We start from the raw sequence: 21,707 nt of genomic DNA, 5'->3' as shown, positions 1-21,707 counted from the left end.
GGGGTGGAGGCGAATTGGCAGTGGAGCGGGGCGGGGAGAAGCCGGGTGGAGCCCGTGCGCGGCGGGGTGAACGTCGTGGCGCGCTGCCATGGCCGGCGGGGCACCCCCGGCCGACCGTAAGACGACCGAGCAGCGCCGTCTCAACACAGCGTTCCCGAAACCGGGTGAGGGGCCAACAGAGGTGTCCAAAACCCGACCACAGGCGCCGCGAGATCCGGGCCCCAAGTCGTGAGACTGCTCGTGACGCTAACCCCGCACTGCGCGACAGTGTACTAAACGTCATCGTCCCGCGACGCCGACGCAGGAATAGGGCGCCCTCCCGGAAGTGGGCTCTAGATCGGGCAGTAAAAGTGGCAGGCAGGTAGCCGCTGAACTATTTTTCTGCGTTTCCTCTCGATCCCTCCCGAGTCTTCCAGGTCCGCGCAGAAAGGAAACTTCTCAGCTGTCATGGGGGGCGGAGATCTGGTAAGTGAGGGAGGCCTGGGCGGGGGAGGACGGAGCCGGAGACCGACCCCGGCTGTGGACGGAAATTGGAAGGTGTGGGAGTGGGTGACCATGGCTACACAGCCGTGCTTTCGCAAGAAGGGAGCGTAGTCTCGAAGAGGAGACCGATCTCTGGGGCTACGGAGGGACCAGGTAGAGACCTGGGAAGGTGTGCGAAGTGTGTCGCCAGCTGTGGCGGCTGGTGTTTGTGTGTTTGTTGTTGGGGACCTTCCCCGCTGGAAATTCTGGGAAGGTCCGGGAGGGGGTGGTGGTGGTGGAACCATGCCTACGAAAGGAGGCAGATACCAAGTCACGCAGGCTTGATTTTGTGTATCTTGTCTTGGGACACTTCTCTCTTCCTCAGCTGGGAGTTCAGTCATGTTTGGGGCTGTAATAGGAGTGGTCGTGCCCCATTCTCTTCGCCCCTGAGCCATATCTATTTTAAACCTGAAATTATCTTCTTCACGTCCACCTTTCTGACTTCCACTCCTCCTTCAATGCTGCATTCTGATCTGTAGTGACAGCTTTCTTCTGCGTTTATAGCACTTAATATAAGTTATGTGGCAATTTCTCTTAAACTGTATAGTTCATTTGTAGTGTGCTGAGCTCCTGATAGGGCAGAGGACCCACAAGAGCATGGTACAAGATCAGAAAGATGCTAACCTCTTTAAAGTGTAGCTGATTGAATCAGCAAATAGATGGGTTTTGCTACCTGTCCAGTATCTGTATTAGAGTTTGTCAGGTGTTGTTGATTAGAATGCTTTCCAAGACTCTAAGATTTAGTGTAGTCTTTTAAAAAAATATTTATTTATGAGAGAGTGAGTATGCGAGCCAGGGGTGGGGGCAAAGGGAAGAGGGAGAAGCAGACTCACCACTGAGCAGGGAGCCTGACGACTCCATTCCAGGACTCTGAGATTGGGACGTGAGCCAAAGGCAGACGCTTAACCTACTGAGCCACCCAGGCGCCCAGTTTAGAATGTTCTTCAGGTAACTGCATTTAGGGGCAGGAAAGCTCTAATTCAGGGTTTCTCAGCCTTAGTGCTATTGACATTTTGGGTTGGATAATTCTTTGTTTTGCTTTTTGTGTGTGTGGGGGGTGGGGGGGTCCTATGCATTGTAGGATGTTGAGCAGCATCCTTGGCCTCTATCCACTGGATACCAGTAGCACTCTTCTTCTCCAGTTGGGACAACCAAAAATGTCTCTGGGCATTGCCAAACGTTCCCTGGGGGGCAAAAACACCCATGTTGAAGGAAGGGAAGAAAGACCAGTAGAACAAGGCTGGGGATGGATGGGGTGGGGTAGGGGACTGAGCAGCCTGATGAAGGGAAAAGGACAAGGCAGAAAAGAGAAAAGAAAGAAAAGAGAGCCCTCATTGACTGAATACCTTCTACACACCACGTACCTCTTGTAGGTTTTCTCATTTAGGCTTCTTAACTGGTCTCCTGGTCCTCAATCTCAGCCATCTCCAGTGCATTCTAAACATGATAGCTAGTCATGCCTGTCACCTGCATATGACTGTTTAGTGTTTCCTACTGTCCACAGGATAAAGCCCACCCCCTTAACACGGTTTATAAGGCACTTACTCTGTTCCTTTCTTAGTTGGCTTGTTTGGCTTCATCTTAGACCCCTCCTCCTCATCAGCTCGCATGCCTTCTTTAGCCCCACGGAATCTCTTGTGCTATGTTCTTTCTCACCACTGGGCCTCAAGTTGTGTGTGCTGTTCCCTCTGGAAATCTACCCCTGCTCCTCCCTGCTTCCTACATCACTGGGCTAAATTGTAATTGTCATTAGATGTCACTTCTTCCAGGAAACCTTCCCTGGTTGACAGCTGAACCAAAGCAGTGGCTGATGGGGAGGAGGGAGACGAGAAGCATTCTTGAGGTGCTTTAGGGTGCAGCATGAAGGGGAGATCAGAACTGAGGGGAGATTCCCAAGAAGGAAGGTTGAAAGAGGTACTTGGTGGGGTTATAAACCACATAAGGTTAAGGGAGGTTAACTGGACTCAGGGAGAAGATTGTGTTCATAAAAATGAATGTCCCCTGCCAAACGCACTAGAGTTCTGTTGCCTTTCAGAGTTTACCTTCCCACCTCTCTGCCCATTCCCCCTTTCCTGTCACCACCATACTTTAGTTCAGGCATGGCCAGTGGAAGTCTGATTCGTAAACATTTCAGGCTAACAGTGTTCAAAGGGAATCCAGAAAAGGCCTGTTCTATGCTGAAGCTTTACATACTTGAACAAGACCCCCAGATGTGTGAGAGATTATTGGGTGCCAACCTCACTATTGTGAAGAACGTCTTGGCCTTAGATGTCTGCTTGGGACTGAACAGGGAATGGGGGGGGGCCCATACCCGCCCACCCAGCCCCTGTGTTGTTTTCTCCCTTCTTTCATTCACCACAGAATCTGAAGAAGAGCTGGCATCCACAGACCCTCCGCAATGTGGAGAAGGTGTGGAAGGCTGAGCAGAAGCATGAGGCTGAGCGGAAGAAGATCGAGGAGCTGCAGCGGGAGCTGCGGGAGGAGAGGGCCCGGGAAGAGATGCAGCGCTACGCTGAGGATGTTGGGGCTGTCAAGTGAGTGAGAGGCTGAGGCCGCAGTGGGCCAGCGGGGCTGGGGCTGTCCCGGTGGCGTGGGGCACCGTGGGGCTGGCCTGCAGCTGCATCATCCACTTGTCATAGAACTGCTGGCTACAAGCATGGGTTTTGGAGTCAGTCCGGCCTGGGCTCTCAGGCTGGCTTTGTGTGTAACAGTCTAACTGTGTCACTGGGAGCAAGTGTGGGGGCCTCAGTTACCTCAGTAGAACCAGGGGAATGAGAGTACCCAAGTCCCAAGGTTTGTGGAGGATCAGATGAGATAGCGTGTAAAGGGCTTAGTGTAGGCCTCGCGCATGGTTGGTGATTAATAAGCATGCCTGAGGATGATTGCCTCCTCCCCACCTCTCAGAGTGTGTCCGGACCTCAGTCCTGCTTTTGTTTATGTACTGCAGACTCATGTTAGGGGGGCAGTGAGGTCTCATGGAAGCAGGTGGGTGGTGTCTGTCAGTAAAAGTTGTGTGACTGTGGACAGTCCCACTCCGTTTCACCCTACTTCAGTTTCCTCATGTATGAAATAGGATAGGAGCAGCAGATGATCGTTAACCTGTCCGTCTCATAAAATGAGGTGGGAGCAAATGTATTCTGAGAAAAACAAAAAGCATAAAATGTGCGTCGCATTCTTAAGTTGAGTGAAAACAACATATAGACTAAAATCGGAGTAATCTGTACTGTCATTCTCCTTGTTCATGCCTCTGGGGTGGTGGTGGCATACTCTCCCCATTGGGTATCTAGGGCTTTTCTTTAATACTTCATGACAAGAGGATCTGTGGCATTCAGGATGGTGTGTGTATGTGAAACGTACACATGGAAATGGCATTATGGAACTTAGGCATGGTGACAGTCACATTCTTTCAGGATACTGGATTGGGGAGAAGGCCATTCTGACTCAAGTGTGAAACTTGGAATGTTTTAAAATAGAGTTTTTTAGAATTTTTAAATAGAACAAAATATATTTATGACATTAATACATCAAATGAGATAAGGGAATGAAATTTTATGTTTTTTAGTACCATAGACATACGTTAAATTATTTTACTTTATACGCTTTATGTAAATTATATACTTTACATTTTTAAAAATGTGTTGTTGTTATTTTTTTTTAAGTAAACTCTGTCCCCGGGCGCCTGGGTGGCTCAGTTGGTTAAGTGACTGCCTTCGGCTCAGGTCATGATCCTGGAGTCCCTAGATCGAGTCCCGCATCAGGCTCCCTGCTCGGCAGGGAGTCTGCTTCTCCCTCTGACCCTCCCCCTTCTCATGTGCTCTCTCTCTCTCATTCTCTCTCTCTCTCAAATAAATAAATAAAATCTTTAAAAAAAAAAAAAGTAAACTCTGTCCCCAATGTGGGGCTCAAACTCACAACTCTGAAATCAGGAATTGCATGCTCTAGCCAGGTGCCTACATTATAATTTAATGTCAGTAAATTTCACACATTCAGATTAATTCCTGGGCAGTTTATAAGGTGAACACACATTGTTCTGTGTGAAACTAGATTTTATGAACCCTTGATTTTAAAACAGATACCAATTTTAGGTTCAGTACTTATTAGTCTATAAGATTTTGCTTTTCCGCTAACCAAAAGTAAAATATTTTTGAAAAAAAATTGTTTTTAAGATTTTTTTAAAGTTTATTTATTTGACAGATAGAGACAGCAAGAGAGAGAACACAAGCAGGGGGAGTGGGAGAGGGAGAAGCAGGCTTCCTGCGGAGCAGGGAGCCCAATGCAGGGCTCGATCCCAGGATGCTGGGATCCTGACCTGAGCCGAAGGCAGATGCTTAACGACTGGGCCACCAGGCGCCTGAAAAAAACTTTTTTTAAGATTTTATTTTAAAGTAATCTCTACACCCAACGTGGGGCTCAAACTCACAATCCTGAGATCAAGAGTCACATGCTCTTCTGACTGAACCAGCCAGGCACCCCTTGAAATTCTTATTCAGCAAAGCATTACACATCATATGCCTGTTGTATCAGAAATCTGGGCTTTGCAGAGTCTAGTTAATGAGGTGGGAGTATAGATGAACAGCTTCAGAGCAAGGAGTTAAACGTTTATCCTTTGCTGACTCTCATGCCTGCTTACCTCTTATGAGTAGGAGGAAGTTGATTTTATATTCTTGATTTTTTTTTTCTTTGCCCCCTCATGTATCCTCAAACATTACAAAACACAAAGGTCAGCATGTATGTCCTTTTTTTGGTCTTTACTTGCAGATGTATTTAATCATCTGCTTGTCCATCTCACTGCTTTGTATAGCTCTTTGCACAGTGACATGCTTTTAATTTATCCTATAAAATGCCAGTAGAATCCTTTTAACCCTGTAATGATTCACTTCCATGGGTCAGATAATCTTTTCTATATTTGTAATGCATCTCTCAGAACAAATAGAAAACTTAATACACGTATTATCCTGGATGTCCAAATCCCTCTTTGCAATAGAGTGTTGCTTTAGTATTTATGGATAATTCTAGAAAATTATGTGCTCTAGATGGTCATCTATACCAGTGTTTCTCAGCCTTTGCACTTTAGAGTATTCTAGGAAGATTAAAGATAGGAGTGGTTCCCTAAGAATAGCAGGGGGTATGTAGGGCAAGGGCATCTGTATCTTTTAAGAGCTCTTGGTGATCCTAACGGGCAGCTTGATTGAGAACTTGGTTTATATCTTTAATGATAGCAACAACAAAAAATCTATAGATCATCTTGCCTTTTTTTTTTTTAAGATTTTATTTATTTTAGAGAGAGACAGCATGAGTGGGAGGGGCAGAGGGAGAGAGAGAGACTCTCAAGCAGATTGCACGCTGAGCATGGAGCCCAATATGGGGCTCGGTCCCAGGACCCGGAGATCATGACCTGAGCCGAAACCAAGAGTCAGTCACTCAACCATCTGAGCCACCCAGACACCCCAAGATCATTTTGATTTTACATGGCTTTTCCCCCAAGTATCTTCTCATCTAAAACCTCAGAGTTAACAGTGAGAGATGGTGGTTACTAGCTCTATTTTAGACACGGGGATATGGAAGTAACTTGCATGCACAGAAGTAACTATGCAACTGGGTAGTGGTGGAACCAGGCCAAGCCCTGGATCTTGGCAATTCAGTGTGTTCTCTTACTAGAGGGCCTGACTGAGTAGGACTGATACTTGTTGAGTCCCTTCAAGACTCAACAGAGCCATGAAAATACTACTTTATAGAAGTATCTGCTGTTGTTTTTTGTTTTTGGTTGTTTGTAAGATTTTATTTAATTAATTAATTAATTTATTTATTTGAGGGAGAGGGAGAGAGAGCGTGTGCACGAGTGAAGGGAGGGGCAGAAGGAGAGAATCTCAAGCCGACTCCAGCGCGGAGCCTGACATGGGGCTCGATCCCCTAGCCCTGAGATCAGGACCTGAGCCAAAATCAAGAGTCAGATGTTCAACCTGCTGAGCCCCCCAGGCGCCCCTGTCTTCATTTTTTATATCCTTTCTTTTATATTTGACCCAGTTGCCCTACCCCAGAGACGTTTTTGCTTCTTGGCCTACAGGTTGCTCGTCCTCCTACCTCTTCCTATATCATGTCTTCTCTTTCCTTCACTTACTCAGCTTCTCCCTCGTCTCCTAGCTGCTCTTCTCCCTTTATTCTCTCTCTGTCAGATTTACTTCATTCCTGCAGTGCTGCTTGTCACCTTCATGCTGAGGACTCCCTGAGTCCGCTCAGCACATGCTTAGTGCTCGTCAGCACCGCTTGGTAATGCGTGGACCTCTGTGCCTCATCCAGTAGCTTATGAGCGACCTGGCTGCCTGAATCTTTTTCATCCTCTGGCCTTCCTCATCTGTCTGGCTCTAGGAAGTAGCAAAGTAAATGTTTACAAATGGATAAATGAATCTTTTTTCTCAGCTTCCCCATCCCTGTTAGTGGCAGGCATGCATAGGCATGATCCCTCCAGTCGTCTTTGAGAATGTCCTTTGAAAGTTCCCCTGACCCAATCACCAAGACATGGCTTTTCTTTCAAAAAGTACTGCCTCGCTCAAGATCCATTGACCACAAAATGGCAAACACTGAACACGTGATGATTAGGCAGTTGTCTGGGATTCACAGGTGAGTAAACCTGGTGGGAGAGAGAAGCATATACATATAGCTAATAAAGGGACCGGCTAGTGTTTATTTAGTACTTACTTTGTGCCATGCACTCTTCTGAATGCCTTGGTCTTCCCAAATCCTTCTTGAACTACAGCTTATTCTGTTAAAGAAATCCTGGGAGATGGGGCGCCTGGGTGGCTCAGTCGTTAGGCGTCTGCCTTCGGCTCAGGTCATGATCCTGGGATCCTGAGATTGAGCCCCGCATCGGGCTTGCTGCTCCGCGGGAGGCCTGCATCTCCCTCTCCCACTCCCCCTGCTTGTGTTCTCTCTCTCGCTGTCAAATAAATAAATAAAATCTTAAAAAAAAATAGATTAAAAAAAATAAAGAAATCCAGGGAGAGAAGTCCTATTGGCATTGTCCATAGTCTCCAGTGGTGAGGGTGGTAACTGGGTGAAGGCAACTGGGAGGGGTCTTCAGCAAACTAAGGACAATTGGGAAACTGCACAAAGGCAAATTTTGTCCACCAGGTATCAGCTCCTCCAGTTAAACCTTGGATCACCCATCCTAGCTGACCCAACAACCATGGCCACTGGTCCATTTCTTGCTGCCATTGTGGCTTCTGGTAAGGCAGCACTTTTTGGTGGAGTTCCAGAGATCTTCTTTCCCTCTAGCTTGAACCATTCAACAGTCAATCTGGAAAACAGGCCTTCCTAAACTATAAAGCTACCTCCCAACTGTGGAGGCCTGACTTTAATAGCTGTCAAACTCCCTTGAAGTTTCTGGTTTATTCCAGCTGGAGAATGATAAGAACCTTTAATTGCTTGAAAGATATCAGTACCTATGGTACCCATCATTAAAGGCCTCCCACAGGGCATGGTCCTCACTATACTCCTCCATCTTGACTCCAGTGGTGTGAGTGAGGCCGGGCAAGCTGGGTGGAGCTCGACCCCAGTGGCCCACAATCGGTTCTTAATTCTAGACTATAGTGTTTCTCAAACCCATCCTTTTAATAGGAAAAAAAACAAAACTAAACTAAAACTAAGGGTTATGCCCCTCCATCATTGGTTTAAAATATTATTTTTTAAAGATTTTATTTATTTATTTATTTGTTTGTTTGTTTATTTATTTATTTCGAGAGCGTGAGCATGGAGGGAGAGAGAGAATCTCCAGCAGACTCTGTGCTGAGTGCAGAGGCTTATGTAGGGCTCGATCCCACAACCCTGAGATTGTGACCTGAGCCAAAATCAAGTCAGACACTTAACCGACTGAGCCACTGAGGCACCCCTGGACATTTTTAATAAGAATATTTTTAAACCGGGGCCCCTGGGTGGCTTAGTCAGTTAAGTGTCTGCCTTTGGCTCAGGTCATGATCTCAGAGTCCTGGGATCAAACCCTGTGTTGTGCTCGCTGCTCAGTGGGGAGTCTGCTTCTCCTCCCTCTGTTCTTCCCCCATCTCCCCGCTCTTGCACACTCTGTTTCTCTTTCAAATAAATAAATAAAATCTTAAAAAAAAATTGTCCAAAGACACATAACTTAGGAAGACATCCTTTATGCTCATAGTTGTTACATAATCTTAAGCAAAAATACACAAATGTTAAGAAGCCATATTCAATAAATGTTGAATTTAATGTTACAGATAATACTGTTTTGATGAAACTGCTTTGCCGCTTGCAGTGTGAACGTGGTATTGGCTCTTCCACACAGGCACTTGGGAATTCGGTATGCCTTTACTGTCTGTTGTGTGAGGTTCGATTTTCCCACCACTTCTTTCTCTCAGAACCACAGGGCAGTATTGGTTTGGCAAATATTGGACATAACTTGGCCCCTGTCTTTTGGCTTGAAAACATAATTTGCTTATTCAGGTATCTCTGGTCTTTTCTCATTATCTTCTCAAGTGGAGAATTGCTGCTGGTGCCCATGTGACAACATGCACCCAAACACACTTCACAGAACTGCATATGCGGTCACTGAGATTGTTCTTGGTAATGAGATGATCCAGAATCTGCTTATTGTTTCCTGTTCTCCTCAAAATGAAAGCAGAATATAAAGGCTTGGTAAAGGAGACTTGAGAAGCCCTGAGCAAATGTCCACGCCTCAGGTTGAGGGATACTTTCTCCACATAAATTGGCGTTAAGAGTGTGGAAACGATCTCTCCCCTGAATGGTGAGCTCCATGCCGACAAGCACCATGTGTTCTCGTGTGCCACATGGAGCACAGGGTTTAGCTCTGTGAGGTTCCTGGAGAATGGGTCCTGCTCCGACCAGCTGGAGTCCTCTAGCCCTTGTGTTCGGGTTGCATGTGTAGGTCTGCAAGAGTCTACATTTCCTTTGATTGTGTTTTTTTGTCTTGAACTAGGAAAAAAGAAGAAAAATTGGACTGGATGTATCAGGGTCCTGGTGGGATGGTGAACCGTGATGAGTACTTACTGGGGCGCCCCATTGACAAGTACGTTTTTGAGAAGATGGAGGAGAAGGAGGCAGGCTGTTCTTCAGAGACAGGACTACTCCCAGGCTCTATTTTTGCCCCTTCCGGTGCCAATTCCCTTCTTGATATGGCCAGCAAAATCCGGGAGGACCCACTCTTCATCATCAGGTACTGGTGGCCAGCTAGGAGGGGTTTTGTTTTGTTTTGGTTTTTTTCAGAGTTGCTTAGCTTCACAGTTGGTTTCCTCTTGCCTTTTCTCTGCCCTGTAAAAGGATTTGTCTCTATTTGGTTTCCCTGATGTTGGGAAGGAGGATCTATCAGGGGTGTCTTATCTGGGCCATGTGATAAGTGATGGCCAGTGGACCAGACCAGACCAGACCAGATTATTCATTTACCTTTGGCTCTTGAACAAAAATAGGAGTTAGAAGCAAGGTGAGAAAGGCTGGCAGCTTTTTGGAAATTTGGGACTATGTATAGCGCGGGATAGGTGGGAGAGCAGGCCTTCTACCCCCCCAACCCCTCTTTTTTTTTTTGTACAGCAGAACCCTTTAAAAAGAAACGTTAGAATCTTCCTTGAAACCCTAATATGTAACATATCAAAGTAGAGTTGCATTTTGGGTGCCAACTCATGCTGTGCATATTAATTTTTTTGGTTTAATTTGCAGCATTTTATTTCAGATGTATAAAGTTGAACATTGAAAAACATTTGTCATTTATATTTCTAATTTTGAAAAAATTTTGAAGTTATTTACATAGTAAAGGTATTGCATAGGTGTATGTAAAGATACTGTGTATGTATGTGCAAATATTTTCTTCCATTTTGTTAGCTTCTTAATTAGTTAAATCGTGGTAAGTAAAACATAACATAAAATTTACAGTCGTAACCCTTTGTAAGTGTATAGCCCAGTGGCATTAAGTAGATTCACCCTATTGGGCAGCCATCCGCACCACCCATCTTTAGGAGTTTTTCACCTTGCAAAACTGAAACTCTTTACCCATGAAACAAGAAGTCCACATTTCCCCCTCCCCCAGCCCCTGGGAACCACCATTCTACTTTCTGTGCCTGTGAGTTTGACTACTCTAGGAGCCTCACATAAGCCTCATCTTTTTGTGGGACTGGCTTATTCTACTCAGCATAAGGTCTTCACAGGTTCATCTGTGTTGTAGCATATGTCAGAATTTCCTTCCCTTTTTTTTTTTTTTTTTTGAGACTTTATTTTAGAGAGCGTGCGCAAGCAGGGTCAGGGGCAGAGGGAGAGGGAGAACCTCATGCAGACTCCCTGCTGAGTGGGGACCCCCCCAACGAGGAGCTCTATCCTGGGACCTGAGCTGAAATCAAGAGTTAGTCACTCAGCCCACTGAGCCACCCAGGCGTCCCCTCCTTCCTTTTTAAGCCTGAATAATACTCCATTGCATACATTCTATTTGTCTCTTCATCTGTCAGTGGACATTTGGGTTATTTTCACCTTTTGGCTATTGTGAATAATGTTGCTCTGAACATTGATGTACAAATATTATGCATATTATTTTATGAACTTTTTTTCACCAAGTTATATATAGCAAACATCTTTCTATGTCACTAACTGTGCTCCTATAATACTGTTTTTTATGTCTACATTGTGTGGATATTACATAATTTATTTATTAATACTCTCTTATTGGGCCCTAACTTGTTTCCACATTTTCATTGTTATAATATGGACAGCTTTGTGGGGACCTTCCTGGATTATATCCTTACAGTAACAAATTCTTAGGGAAGAATTTATAAGATTAAAGATTATGCGGGCTGTGATAAGTGTTGCCAAATTGTCTTCCATGAAGGCTGACCAGTTTACTGTCATGAGAATAAATGAGAGTAAGACTTATTTTTTTTAGAATTTTATTTATTTATTTATTTATTTTTTAAAAGATTTTATTTATTTATTTGACAGAGAGAGAGATAGCGAGAGCAGGAACACAAGCAGGGGGAGTGGGAGATGGAGAAGCAGGCTTCCCGCCGAGCAGGGAGCCCGATGCGGGGCTCGATCCCAGGACCCCGGGACCATGACCTGAGCCGAAGGCAGACACTTAACGACTGAGCCACCCAGGCACCCCCACACGCACTCTTCTGTACCACAGGAAAGCAGTGTGACCTTGCCCTCCAATATTCAGTCCCTTCTGTAGGTTTGAGGAAGAAGCCTGAAGGCTTCCACACCACCATACAGCTTTTAACACAAAACCTGTCTGCGTGCATTTGGAAAAAAGATTGCTGTGTAGACTTGTAGAGAGTAGAGTGAATGACTTAATCCCCTTGCCGAAAGAGATAGTCATGGTTTTTATTATTTTTTATTTATTTTATTTTATTTTTTTTTAGGAAGAAGGAGGAGGAGAAAAAAAGAGAGGTGTTGAATAATCCTGTGAAAATGAAGAAAATCAAAGAATTGGTAAGGAGTTTATCAAATAAGCACTAAGAGGATCTTGTAGCTACTTAACATGAGAACTTCTCTCATTTCACTCTAACCTTATGAGCAGGAAAGCAGAATGATTTCCTCTTTCATGTTGTTTGGTTGGAAAAGCATCATGTGATGTCGGTTTTTTTAGAAATTAGGAGTGTGGGACATGCCTGGGGAAGTCCTGATCATACAGTGTATTCAGGAGATCACGTGGTGTCGAGCCTCTAGGGCCCATTTATCATTCACTTGATGTACCACGTGAATGTGTTTTGGATTAGTTGGTAAGGAAAATGTAAAAATTGATCTTGCAGTCCCCGATTGCTTTCAGTAGAGTTGGAGTTCTTTGGACAGATTGGGAATTCCAAGGCATTGGTTCTGGGGATGGTTTACAAATACCAAGTCCTAGCTCCACCCACCAGATATTCTGTTCAGTAGTCCAGGGGGTGTTTGCGCACTGCCAGTGTTAACACTTGCCCCTTCCTGTTGACAGGGAAGCTCGGCTAGCATCCTGGACCCCTGTAGACCCAGAGGCACAGAGTCAGGTAGTTTGTGCATGAACCAGGCCCCTCAAGGCTCTCCCTGATCTTGCATGGCTATGTTCTGGCTGTTTTCTAGTTGCAAAGGAGTCTGGAAAAAAAGGAGAAGAAGAAGAAGAAGGAGAAGAAGAAGAAGCACAAGAAACACAAGCACAGAAGCTCAAGTAGTGATGGTTGCAGTAGCGAGGAGGAGCGCGGCCGGGGGAGGTGAGCATGCGGAGGTGGGCCTCCCTCATTGACTCATTGACTCATTCATTCTGCAGATAGTCACGGACGCCTGCTCTGTCTTGGGAACTGCCAGGCACTGGGGTTTCAGGGGTGAGCACTCGCACGTGGGCCCCATGCCCACAGAACTCTCCATCCAGCACCTGCGTTCATTGGAGGTCTCGGCGCGGCCCCTCACGGAGCTGACCGTCGCCTTGTAGGTCTCAGCGCAGACATCCTAGATGTGACTTCCATCTCTGCTTGTGACTCCTCCAAGACGGAAGTGGATTTTATGTAGCCTTCTTTTTCTTTCTTTCTTTTTTTTTTTTTTAATGCATTAATGGGCCCATGTGGGCCCATTCTGTGTGTCTTGTCTGTGGGAGCAGCAAGCATTGTCACTGCTGACTCACTCTTAGTCCCTAGAATAGCAGCACGAGGTGAGAGGAGAACATGTTCAGGCGTTGGGGCTGAAAAGCTAGGCCCACGGGTTTTCACAGGAAAAACATGACTGTGCTGATGCATTCTCCAGCAGAGACAGTCCAAATAGACAGCCACACTGCCGAGTGATAGCACAAGTGGGAAAGGTCACGTTTGAAGCAGGAAGCTTGCTTCAGCACAAGAGATTTAAACTGGACCTTTATGCGTTTTCTTTTTCAATGAATGTGTGTTTTAATCACTTAGATCTCAAAAGAAGATGGCAGATTCTTCCCCTGTGCTGTCCAGAGCCCCGGGATATGGCTTACAGGTAAGGATGTGGGCATCTCATAGGGAGGGACTTTGGAATGTGTTGACTTGAGAGCCTGTTTGGACAGAGAGCATTTCTAGCAGCCAATCAGACATCATGAGGGAAGGAGGGAGTTTGGGCCACCAGGGTCAGGGCTGCTGGGGAGCTGGCCCATTCCTTACCCCTGAGCCTCCAGCCGGGGCTGAGGGCCCTCTGAGTGGAGAGCCTAAACCACTAGGGGGGCCTGCAGGCATTCTGCCTCTCCCTCTGCACATAATTTCAATGAAATGCAGGCATTTTTAGCTTCCAGGTTGATGGCTTTTAACCACCATCCCTCTAGATTCCTTTTTTAGTAGGTTTAACCTTAGGTCCTGGTCTCCATGCCCTGTCTCTTGCTCCTACTCAGGCTGTGGTGAAGTTAAGGCAGTGCAGGTGGCTGGCAGGGTCCTTTCTCTGAGGGGATTCTGCAGAGAACTTTGCTAAGTTTGAGTGCTTCTCTGTGGTAACTGTGTGATGGGCTTGGTACGCCCGGTTGGCTTCTTACGGAACCTCAGTGCTCATTCATTTCCTTGTTTCACTGCATTTTCTCCTGAGCTGCAGATTCTCCTATGAATACCTTCTCTTCCTTTCCTTGATGCTATAGATCAGGGACTCCTACCATAGCCAGGGAGTGCAGAGTTCTCTGATGGCCAAGCAAAAGGGAATGCACGGGTTGAAGAATTATTCCAGGTCCAGAAGCTCCTCCCACTCACCTCCCAGACATGCCAACAAGAAGAGCACCCGAGAAGCGGGGTCCCGGGACAGGAGTTCTCGATCCCCAGGTGGAAGGTCACGGTCCCCGAGGCCAAGCAAACCGTGAGTGTGGGAATTCACTGAGAAATGGCCTGTAAATGTGGGGGCTGGTCACAGCAGGTATTTGCTTTTACTGATGTCCATTAATTTTTCCAAATGTCTTTGCTTTATTTACTTTATATTGCATGTCCCTGTCGTTCCCCACCCCCGGCCACCTCAATGTAAAGCTCAGGCCCCTAGAACTACATATTTATATATGTGGAATCTTTGGAGTGAGTTTAATATCAAATCTTACGTATCTTTGTGTTTGCTTTTCTTCCACTTCTGCCCTCTGTTCTCTTCAGTTTGGATTATAATTCTAGGACTGTTAGCTTTTCTCCCATTATTTGAGGGACATGATAAAAGCCCCTGTATTGAAAAGGCTTTTCTCCTCTCTGCCCACTCTGTGTCTGTCACAGGCACAACTCAAAGGTCAACAGGAGAGAGAGAGGCCGAACTAAAAGCCCATCACCTAAAAAGGAGATCTACCAAAGGCGGCATGCTCCTGGTTACACCAGGTGAGTCAGGAGCCCCAGGTGTGAACTGCAGACTCTGCAGGCCTGAGTCTAGGAGTGGCTCAAACCAGGGCAAGTGGATAATCTACATCACCTTTTTTTTTTTTACCAAACCAGCTTTTATTCTTCCTGTCAGCTTTTAACAGTCTGGACCGCCTCCCTTCCCTGCGAGGCACATTGAAAGGACAAAGTAATAGTTTTAACTTAACGAACAATTGCTTAAGTGACTCTCTCTGGACATCTGTAAACATGCTAATTGTCACAGAGATTTCCACAGAGAAGCTTTTCTCAAGAGAGTGTTCCTTTCTTGGGGCATCAGCTGAAGGGGAAGCAGGGTGCTCTCCTTGAAGGCAGACACCCTAAGATGGACTCTGTGTTGGAGTTGGGTGTGGAGTGAGTTAGACCGAACAGGGGCATTCAGCCCTGGGACGTGAGGGGAGGTGGCTGTGCCCACAAAAGCCTGTTTCTGGGGGGTCTCGCTTACTCTTTGTAGAAGTTGAGAGGAGATGGGCAACTTTTCTGAACTTCCTTTTACTGCCTAAACAAGTTGGCTGCACAGTAGAATCATCTGGGAAGCTTAAAAAAAATTCCATTACCCGGCTGCACCCCAGCCCTATTACATCATAATCTCTGGGGGTGGGCCCAGACATCAGTATTTTTAAAGCTTCCCAGTGATTTCAAGAGGCAGTCAACATTGAGAACACTGGGAGTCTACACCACCTCTTCTATTCACCATGGTAAAAAAGAGGCAGACCCTACAGGTCCCTTTTAACTCTTGATTGCCTGATTCCCTAAGTTTCTAAGGAACAGAAACTTTTTTTAAAGATTTTATTTATTTATCTGAGAGAGAGATAGAGCGAGCCTGAGAGGGGGGAGGGTCCGAGGAGAAGCAGACTCCCCGCTGAGCGGGGAGCCCGACGCGGGACTCGATCCCGGGACTCCAGGATCATGACCTGAGCTGAAGGCAGTCGCTTAACCAACTGAGCCACCCAGGCGTCCCAGGAACAGAAACTTTTTAAAAAAGTTTTAATCTTGACTGACAACTTTCTAAAATATGTTGTAATGTTTCCCTGCCTTCTCAGACAGAGTATGTTATGTAGAATTTAATCTTTTATTGGTGACAGTTTTTCAGCTGGGCTGGAAGTTATGCTGCTCTTTGGGTTAATGCTCATGAGCGTGTGTTTGTTTTTGTGTTTTAAGGCTCTTGGTCAGTGTGTGACTATGCTTTTTCAGATGCTGCTTTGTTTTTCTGTCTCTTTTGCCATCTGCCATCACTTTAGTTTGTCTTACTTTATCAGCCTTTCTTATAATATTTGTGTTGAATTTTGTGATTTAAATGGGTTAGAGCCCTCAAGACCCCTCTCTCCCAGGAGTAAAAGCGCAGAAACTTTAATGCATAGATTTTGTGATCTCATTGTGTTGGTTTGGTGTTCCAGGTGGTTGAGGTGGTTTTATGTAATTAAGATGACAGTGAATTAAGATGAAAAGAAAAATTATGGCTATAACTGAGAATTTTTTAAATGTGCATTTTCTTTTGTGTGTATGTTTTAATTGGTGATCTAAAACGACTTTAACAGCTGAAAAGATGAAGCTTCTCTTTTGTAGTAAAGATGCTCAATTTTAAGCAATTTTGGGGGCACCAAAATTTGGGGGGGTGGCTCAGTTGGTTAAGCATCCGACTCTTGATTTCAGCTCAGGTCATAGTCTCACGGTCCTGCGATCGAGCCCCACGTAGGGCTTCATGCTCAGTGGGCAGTCTGCTTGAGATTTTCTCTCTTTCTCCCTCTGCCCTACTCCCCGCTTGCGAGTTCTCTCTCTCTGTCAAAATAAATAAATAAAATCTTTTCTTAAAAAAAGCAACTTTTATGGAATAAGGCTATTTTTTCTTGTAAAAATTTTTTGGGGTCTTGTGGGACTCCCATTTAATTAATATTTTCCATTGCTTTTGAAATTACAAAACTTCTTGCAGGCAACACAGCACTTTTATAATTTTTTTTAAAAGATTTTATTTACTTATCTTGGAGAGAGATTTATTTTAGAGAGATTTATTTATTTTAGAGAAAGAGAGAAAGTGGGGGCGGGTCAGAGGGAGAAAATCTCAAGCAGACTCCCTGCTGAGCCCAGAGCTGCAGGGCTCCATCCCTCGAAACCAAGAGTCAGGCACTCAATGGACTGGGCCACCCAGGTGCCCCCCTCCCTAATGTTTCATTTTAAAAACCTTTTTCATTTTATCGATGTAATATCTTTCATTATCTCTGAGTGAAATTTTTAATTGTAAACTTTTAATAAGTTTTGTGCTTCATCTTCGTCTGTTCCGTTTTCCTTTGGTCTCTTTCACGTGAGAGGCTTTCCTGAAATGTATGATATTTCACTGTCTATTCATATGTAAGAGTAAGGAATTAAAGCTGAGATCACTGTATTGTGTATGGGCAGGGCTTATCTACTGGTGGGAGATTGGGTTTGAACTGGTTTTTAGCTGGGGACACTTTTATATCAGTGTCTTTGGTTTTCTTGTCAGGAACCATTATATTTCTTCTTTTTTAAAAAAATTTTTATTTATTTATTTGACAGAGAGAGCACAAGCAGGGGGAGCAGCAGAGGGAGAGGGAGAAGCAGGCTCCCCGCCGAGCAGGGAGCCCCTGTGGGGCTCAATCCCGGGACCCTGAGATCATGACCCTAGCCGAGGGCAGACGCTTAACCGACTGAGCCACCCAGGCCCCCAGGAACCATTACATTTCTATAGAAGAGGGTACCTGAGTGGCTCAGTTGGTTGAGCGCCTGACTCTTGGTTTCCACTCAGGTCATGATCATGGAGTCGTGGGATTGAGCCCTGTGTTGGGCTTCACACTCAGTGGAGGGCCTGCTGGAGATTCTCTCCCTCTCCCTTTTCCCCCTCCCCCTGCTTGCATTCTCTCTCAAATAAATAAATAAATCTTAAAAAAAATTTTTTTTTCTATAGAAGGAAAAAGCCCTTTGGCTGTGTGACCAATGGGTCTAACTCTGGCTGCTGGCATTTTGGGAGAAATTATTTTCACTCCTGGTGGCCCTGCCAGCTTCCTTTGCTGTGCCTGATTTGCCTGCAACTTCTGATTTCCTGTCTAGCTTAGTTCTTCAGAAACTCCTAGAAGGGTCTCCCTTCTGGAAGGTCTCTTTCGATGTTTGGGAGAACAATCACTGGCTTCCCCAAGTTAGGCATGAGGACCCAGGGTGTCTTAATTGCTCCTCATACAGACTTTATTTTTTTTAAAAAGATTTTATTTATTTATTTGACAGAGACATAGCGAGAGAGGGAACACAAGCAGGGAGAGTGGGAGAGGGAGAAGCAGGCTTCCTGCAGAGCAGGGAGCCTGATGCAGGGCTCGATCCCGGGACTCTGGGATCATGACCTGAGCCGTAGGCAGACGCCCAACGACTGAACCACTCAGGCGCCCCTCCTCATACAGACTTAAAGACTGAGCTTTACCACCATCCTCTACTTGGTGCCTGCAGTCTCTGAGCCTTTCCTGGATTTTGCTTCTGTTTGTATTGGGCACTTAAAGGGATTGAGTTTTCTCTAATCTGTGAAAAGTAGTTACCACCCCTTCATCCACTTCCATCTTCCAACAATTTTTAGACATCTCTTATCCAATGTCTTCTCTCCTATTCTCTTTGTGGTTTTATATATTTTATTTAGTGGGTTTTTTGAAAGGGAGTATTATCATTTCACTATAGACAACTAAATGTCAAGTTTTAGTGTTTTAAGTTTCTGTCTCAAAATTGAATTCCACTCCCTAATGGGACTCCACCAATTATTTTTTCTCTTAAAGGGGGATCTTTTAAATGGGCTTATCATACCCATTTGAGAAGCAGTGGATTTGGATTTCTGTCATTGTTAAATAGTGATTGACCTGGTTCATCACCTCCTCTTCTTGTTCTGACTTCATTTGCAGTGAGTGCCAGGGAAGAAGACCTACCTATTACTCTCTGAGATTAAGTTGAATTGACTGAATTCTTCAGGCATCTGGCTTCAAGCTTATTCCTAAAGCGGTGTACTCCTGGGCTATGTCCATGAATTTCTAAGCATTTCCAATGGGTAGATGGTAGATGTCAGTCACATGGCTAACTTAGTCCTGTGTTCTTCAATAAGTCGTTGAGCAAACAGTTGGAATATTTTGTATTTAACGTTTAGAATAATGAATCACTCCAGAGATTACTGAGAGTAGGGAATCCGTCCCTACAAGTCTTTGAAATTTGGATGAAGCCATCTGCCCAAGATATTAGGATGGAAGGAAACTCATGCTGAGTGTGGCCCTGGGTAGAACATTTCCATAGAGCAGGGCGGGGATCCTACCTGATTTCTGTTCTCCCTGTAGTGTTTGTTTTTTTTTTTTGCTGAGAGAGAAGTAGACCTGATAGGATGGGTTTTGTGTTCAACAGAAAGCTCTCATCAGAGGAACTAGAGCGAAAACGTCAAGAAATGATGGAAAATGCCAAGTGGCGGGAGGAAGAGAGGCTGAACATCCTCAAGAGGCACGCTAAGGATGACGAACGGGAACAGAGGCTGGAGAAGCTGGGTGCCCGGGATGGGAAGTTTATCCAGTGAGTGCATCTTGCTGCCTAAGGGCTTTCGTGGCTGTGGTTCCAAGGAGGCAGTTGGGTAGCTGATTCATTCATTGTGTTCCTGGTGTTTCTGTGTCTGCAGTGAGAACAGGGAGGTCAGCTTCCAAGCCACCTTTGTTACTACTCCCAGCATCTAGCTAGGCAGTGGGATATTTTTTATTTGAAGGAAGGAGGAGTGAATTGGTATTTTCACTGAATCTCCTTGCCTTCCATTTAAATAAGAATTCATGGCTCAGGAGGCCTTTTTCCAATGAGGCTTTACTTGGTTTCCAAAACAGATAACTTTTCCCTGATGGAAGTTGTTTTAACAAATTGAGTTCCAGATGGAGTCCACTCCAAGGTTACCTACATGGGCTTAAAAGAGCTTGGGTTTCTACATCTGCTTTATGGCTGGCAACCTGTTTCTTCTATTTCTGCTAGATGGCTGACCAGTTGACAAATATTTGTTACTCACGTTATTCTCCTGTCTTCTCTTCCTAGCCGCATGAAGCTGGAGAGCGCATCTACCTCCTCCCTGGAGGATAGGGTGAAACGGAACATCTACTCTCTACAGAGAACCTCAGTAGCTCTGGAGAAGAACTTTATGAAAAGATGAAAGCCATCCCCTCTCTTGCTGGTTTTCCTGAATTTTCCAGGGAGGCTGCCGATCCCTTAAACATTCTCTTTATAAGAGTTCAAGTGACTTCTTGTACAGTTGTCAGAGCACCGCTGTTCAGAGTGACTCTCCTCCAGTGATTCCCGAGACAGCTTACTTCCTTGGGGAACCAGTGTGGCGTACTTTATGGGACCCTCAGTAACTTTTGCTGAGTGTCTTATAGGTTTTAGTGAGTGGGCACTGGACACTCTAGGTGTGAGCACTCATCCTGCTCTGGAAGGCTGTTTCCTGTGGTCATGGTACTTACTATGCCACTTCTTCCTGGCTGTGAGAACAGTGTGCCTCAGTGTAGACCGGACCTTGCAGAAGCCTCTCTCCTGAGTCGCCCAGGTAGATTGTCCTTCGTGGGGTAAATGAACATCTATGTGATTTAGTAGATAATGTGACAGAATGATGTCAGCTTAGGGCAGAGCCAAGGGGGTGACAAACAATCTGGAAGGGGAAACAATCCAAAAAAGCACTAGATGAGCTGTTGACTATCTTTTGAACTGTAAAAGTGTTGTGTGTATGTGTATAAATGTATAATTTTTACATGCTTTTTAAAAAAGTTAGCTTTGTGAGAACATCTTGTTTGGTAAGGGACTGTACTATATAATGTTACTGAGTAATACAGTAAGGCAGGTCAGCTTTTTTTCCCCTCTGAATCCGGCTAGTTTAGGAGAAGCCTGGGTTTGTAGATAGGATCCAGGGTATTTGTCCTTTTACACTGCTTACAGGCTCCCCTGTGGGCAGTGCAGCAGTGAAGTCAGATGATTTTAGGAGTCAGGACCAAATTACCAGTGTGTTCCCACCCTGGCTCTTAAAAGAAAATAAAATGGAAGCTGTTTTATTTCATGGCTTCCTTTTAATCATGTAGTAATCTTATTACAATTGTAGATTTTCAGGAGTTTCCTACTATTTTTTAGTCAGGTATTAAAAACCCCAAGACTCTTGGGACCAGTCTCTTGCCTTTACTCCTTTCCCTTTTCTGTTCTTTTACCAGAAGCCGTCATTTGACCCACGAACTCCTTAGGCCCTCTTGACCCACACATTAGCCGGGCTAGTTCCTTGTTCTGCTAATCCCTAATTCTGCTTAAAACGAATTTGGATTTATATTTTTGTGCATTTATGATGCCAGGCACTGTAATACTTAAAACCCAGTCTTTCCCCAGAGAGAAAGTAACACACTTGTTATTCATTTAATCACCTCATCCTGCTTCTCTATGCTAATTGTCTTTTATTTTATTACTTGGTAATAAAGGCTACATTTATTTTTGCAACTGTTTAAAGAGCAACCATGCGCTGAGTACCGAATTTACGAATTCCCATACAGAACAATACTGACCCGTAATTTGTGTCAAATGTTTGGAGATCCTTCGTCCGAGAGGAATTATATAACAAAGCGTGGGCAGTTTACTCAAAGATGTCATGAAGTGAGCCAGAGAATAAGACGATTACGATTCTCCGCTGTAGGATAGATGTCTAAAGGTGCCGCCGGTCTCTTAACTCGACCCTTTGGAGGAAGGAGGCCAAGCGGCTGGTGGGTGGGTGCGGGACCCATTCATAAAACCCAGGGCTCCCGGCCCGCTGCTCTCATTGGCCCCGGGGAAAAGGGGCGTGACCCGCGGGGGGGAGCGCACTTCAGACCCAGGGGAGTGGGAAGATCCACGCTTGGGTGGAGCGAG

General features: G+C 45.2%; 1 protein-coding gene across 2 annotated transcripts; it reads left to right on the top strand.

The window, feature by feature from the left end:
- The first annotated feature begins 297 nt into the window (after positions 1 to 297).
- CWC25 (CWC25 spliceosome associated protein homolog) lies at positions 298 to 21,302 on the top strand. 2 transcript variants are annotated; one of them, XM_025859354.2, is made up of 10 exons: positions 299 to 465; positions 2,884 to 3,056; positions 9,479 to 9,715; positions 11,901 to 11,970; positions 12,595 to 12,722; positions 13,401 to 13,464; positions 14,087 to 14,298; positions 14,694 to 14,792; positions 19,206 to 19,367; positions 19,869 to 21,302. In XM_025859354.2, the coding sequence occupies exons 1-10, from the start codon at positions 448 to 450 to the stop codon at positions 19,981 to 19,983; spliced, it is 1,278 nt and encodes a 425-aa protein (XP_025715139.1). In that variant the 5' UTR covers positions 299 to 447; the 3' UTR covers positions 19,984 to 21,302. The 2 variants fall into 2 exon arrangements, with proteins under 2 accessions (XP_025715140.1, XP_025715139.1); XM_025859355.2 differs by lacking the exon at positions 14,694 to 14,792 and having other exon boundaries at positions 298 to 465.
- Positions 21,303 to 21,707: the final 405 nt, after the last annotated feature.

Source organism: Callorhinus ursinus, unplaced genomic scaffold, assembly GCF_003265705.2.
Source record: "Callorhinus ursinus isolate GAN/ISIS: 27379988/994484 unplaced genomic scaffold, GSC_fseal_2.0 scaffold52, whole genome shotgun sequence".
NCBI lineage: Eukaryota > Metazoa > Chordata > Mammalia > Carnivora > Otariidae > Callorhinus > Callorhinus ursinus.
Note: the sequence above shows the minus strand (reverse complement) of the source record. Positions and strands in the feature narration are given on the sequence as shown.

Excerpts from the sequence above, each read along its gene's own strand:
- CWC25 (XM_025859354.2), top strand. Across the intron at positions 12,723-13,400 it reads GAGGAGCGCGGCCGGGGGAG|ATCTCAAAAGAAGATGGCAG; the intron begins GTGAGCATGCGG and ends TTAATCACTTAG. Across the intron at positions 13,465-14,086 it reads CCCCGGGATATGGCTTACAG|ATCAGGGACTCCTACCATAG; the intron begins GTAAGGATGTGG and ends TTGATGCTATAG.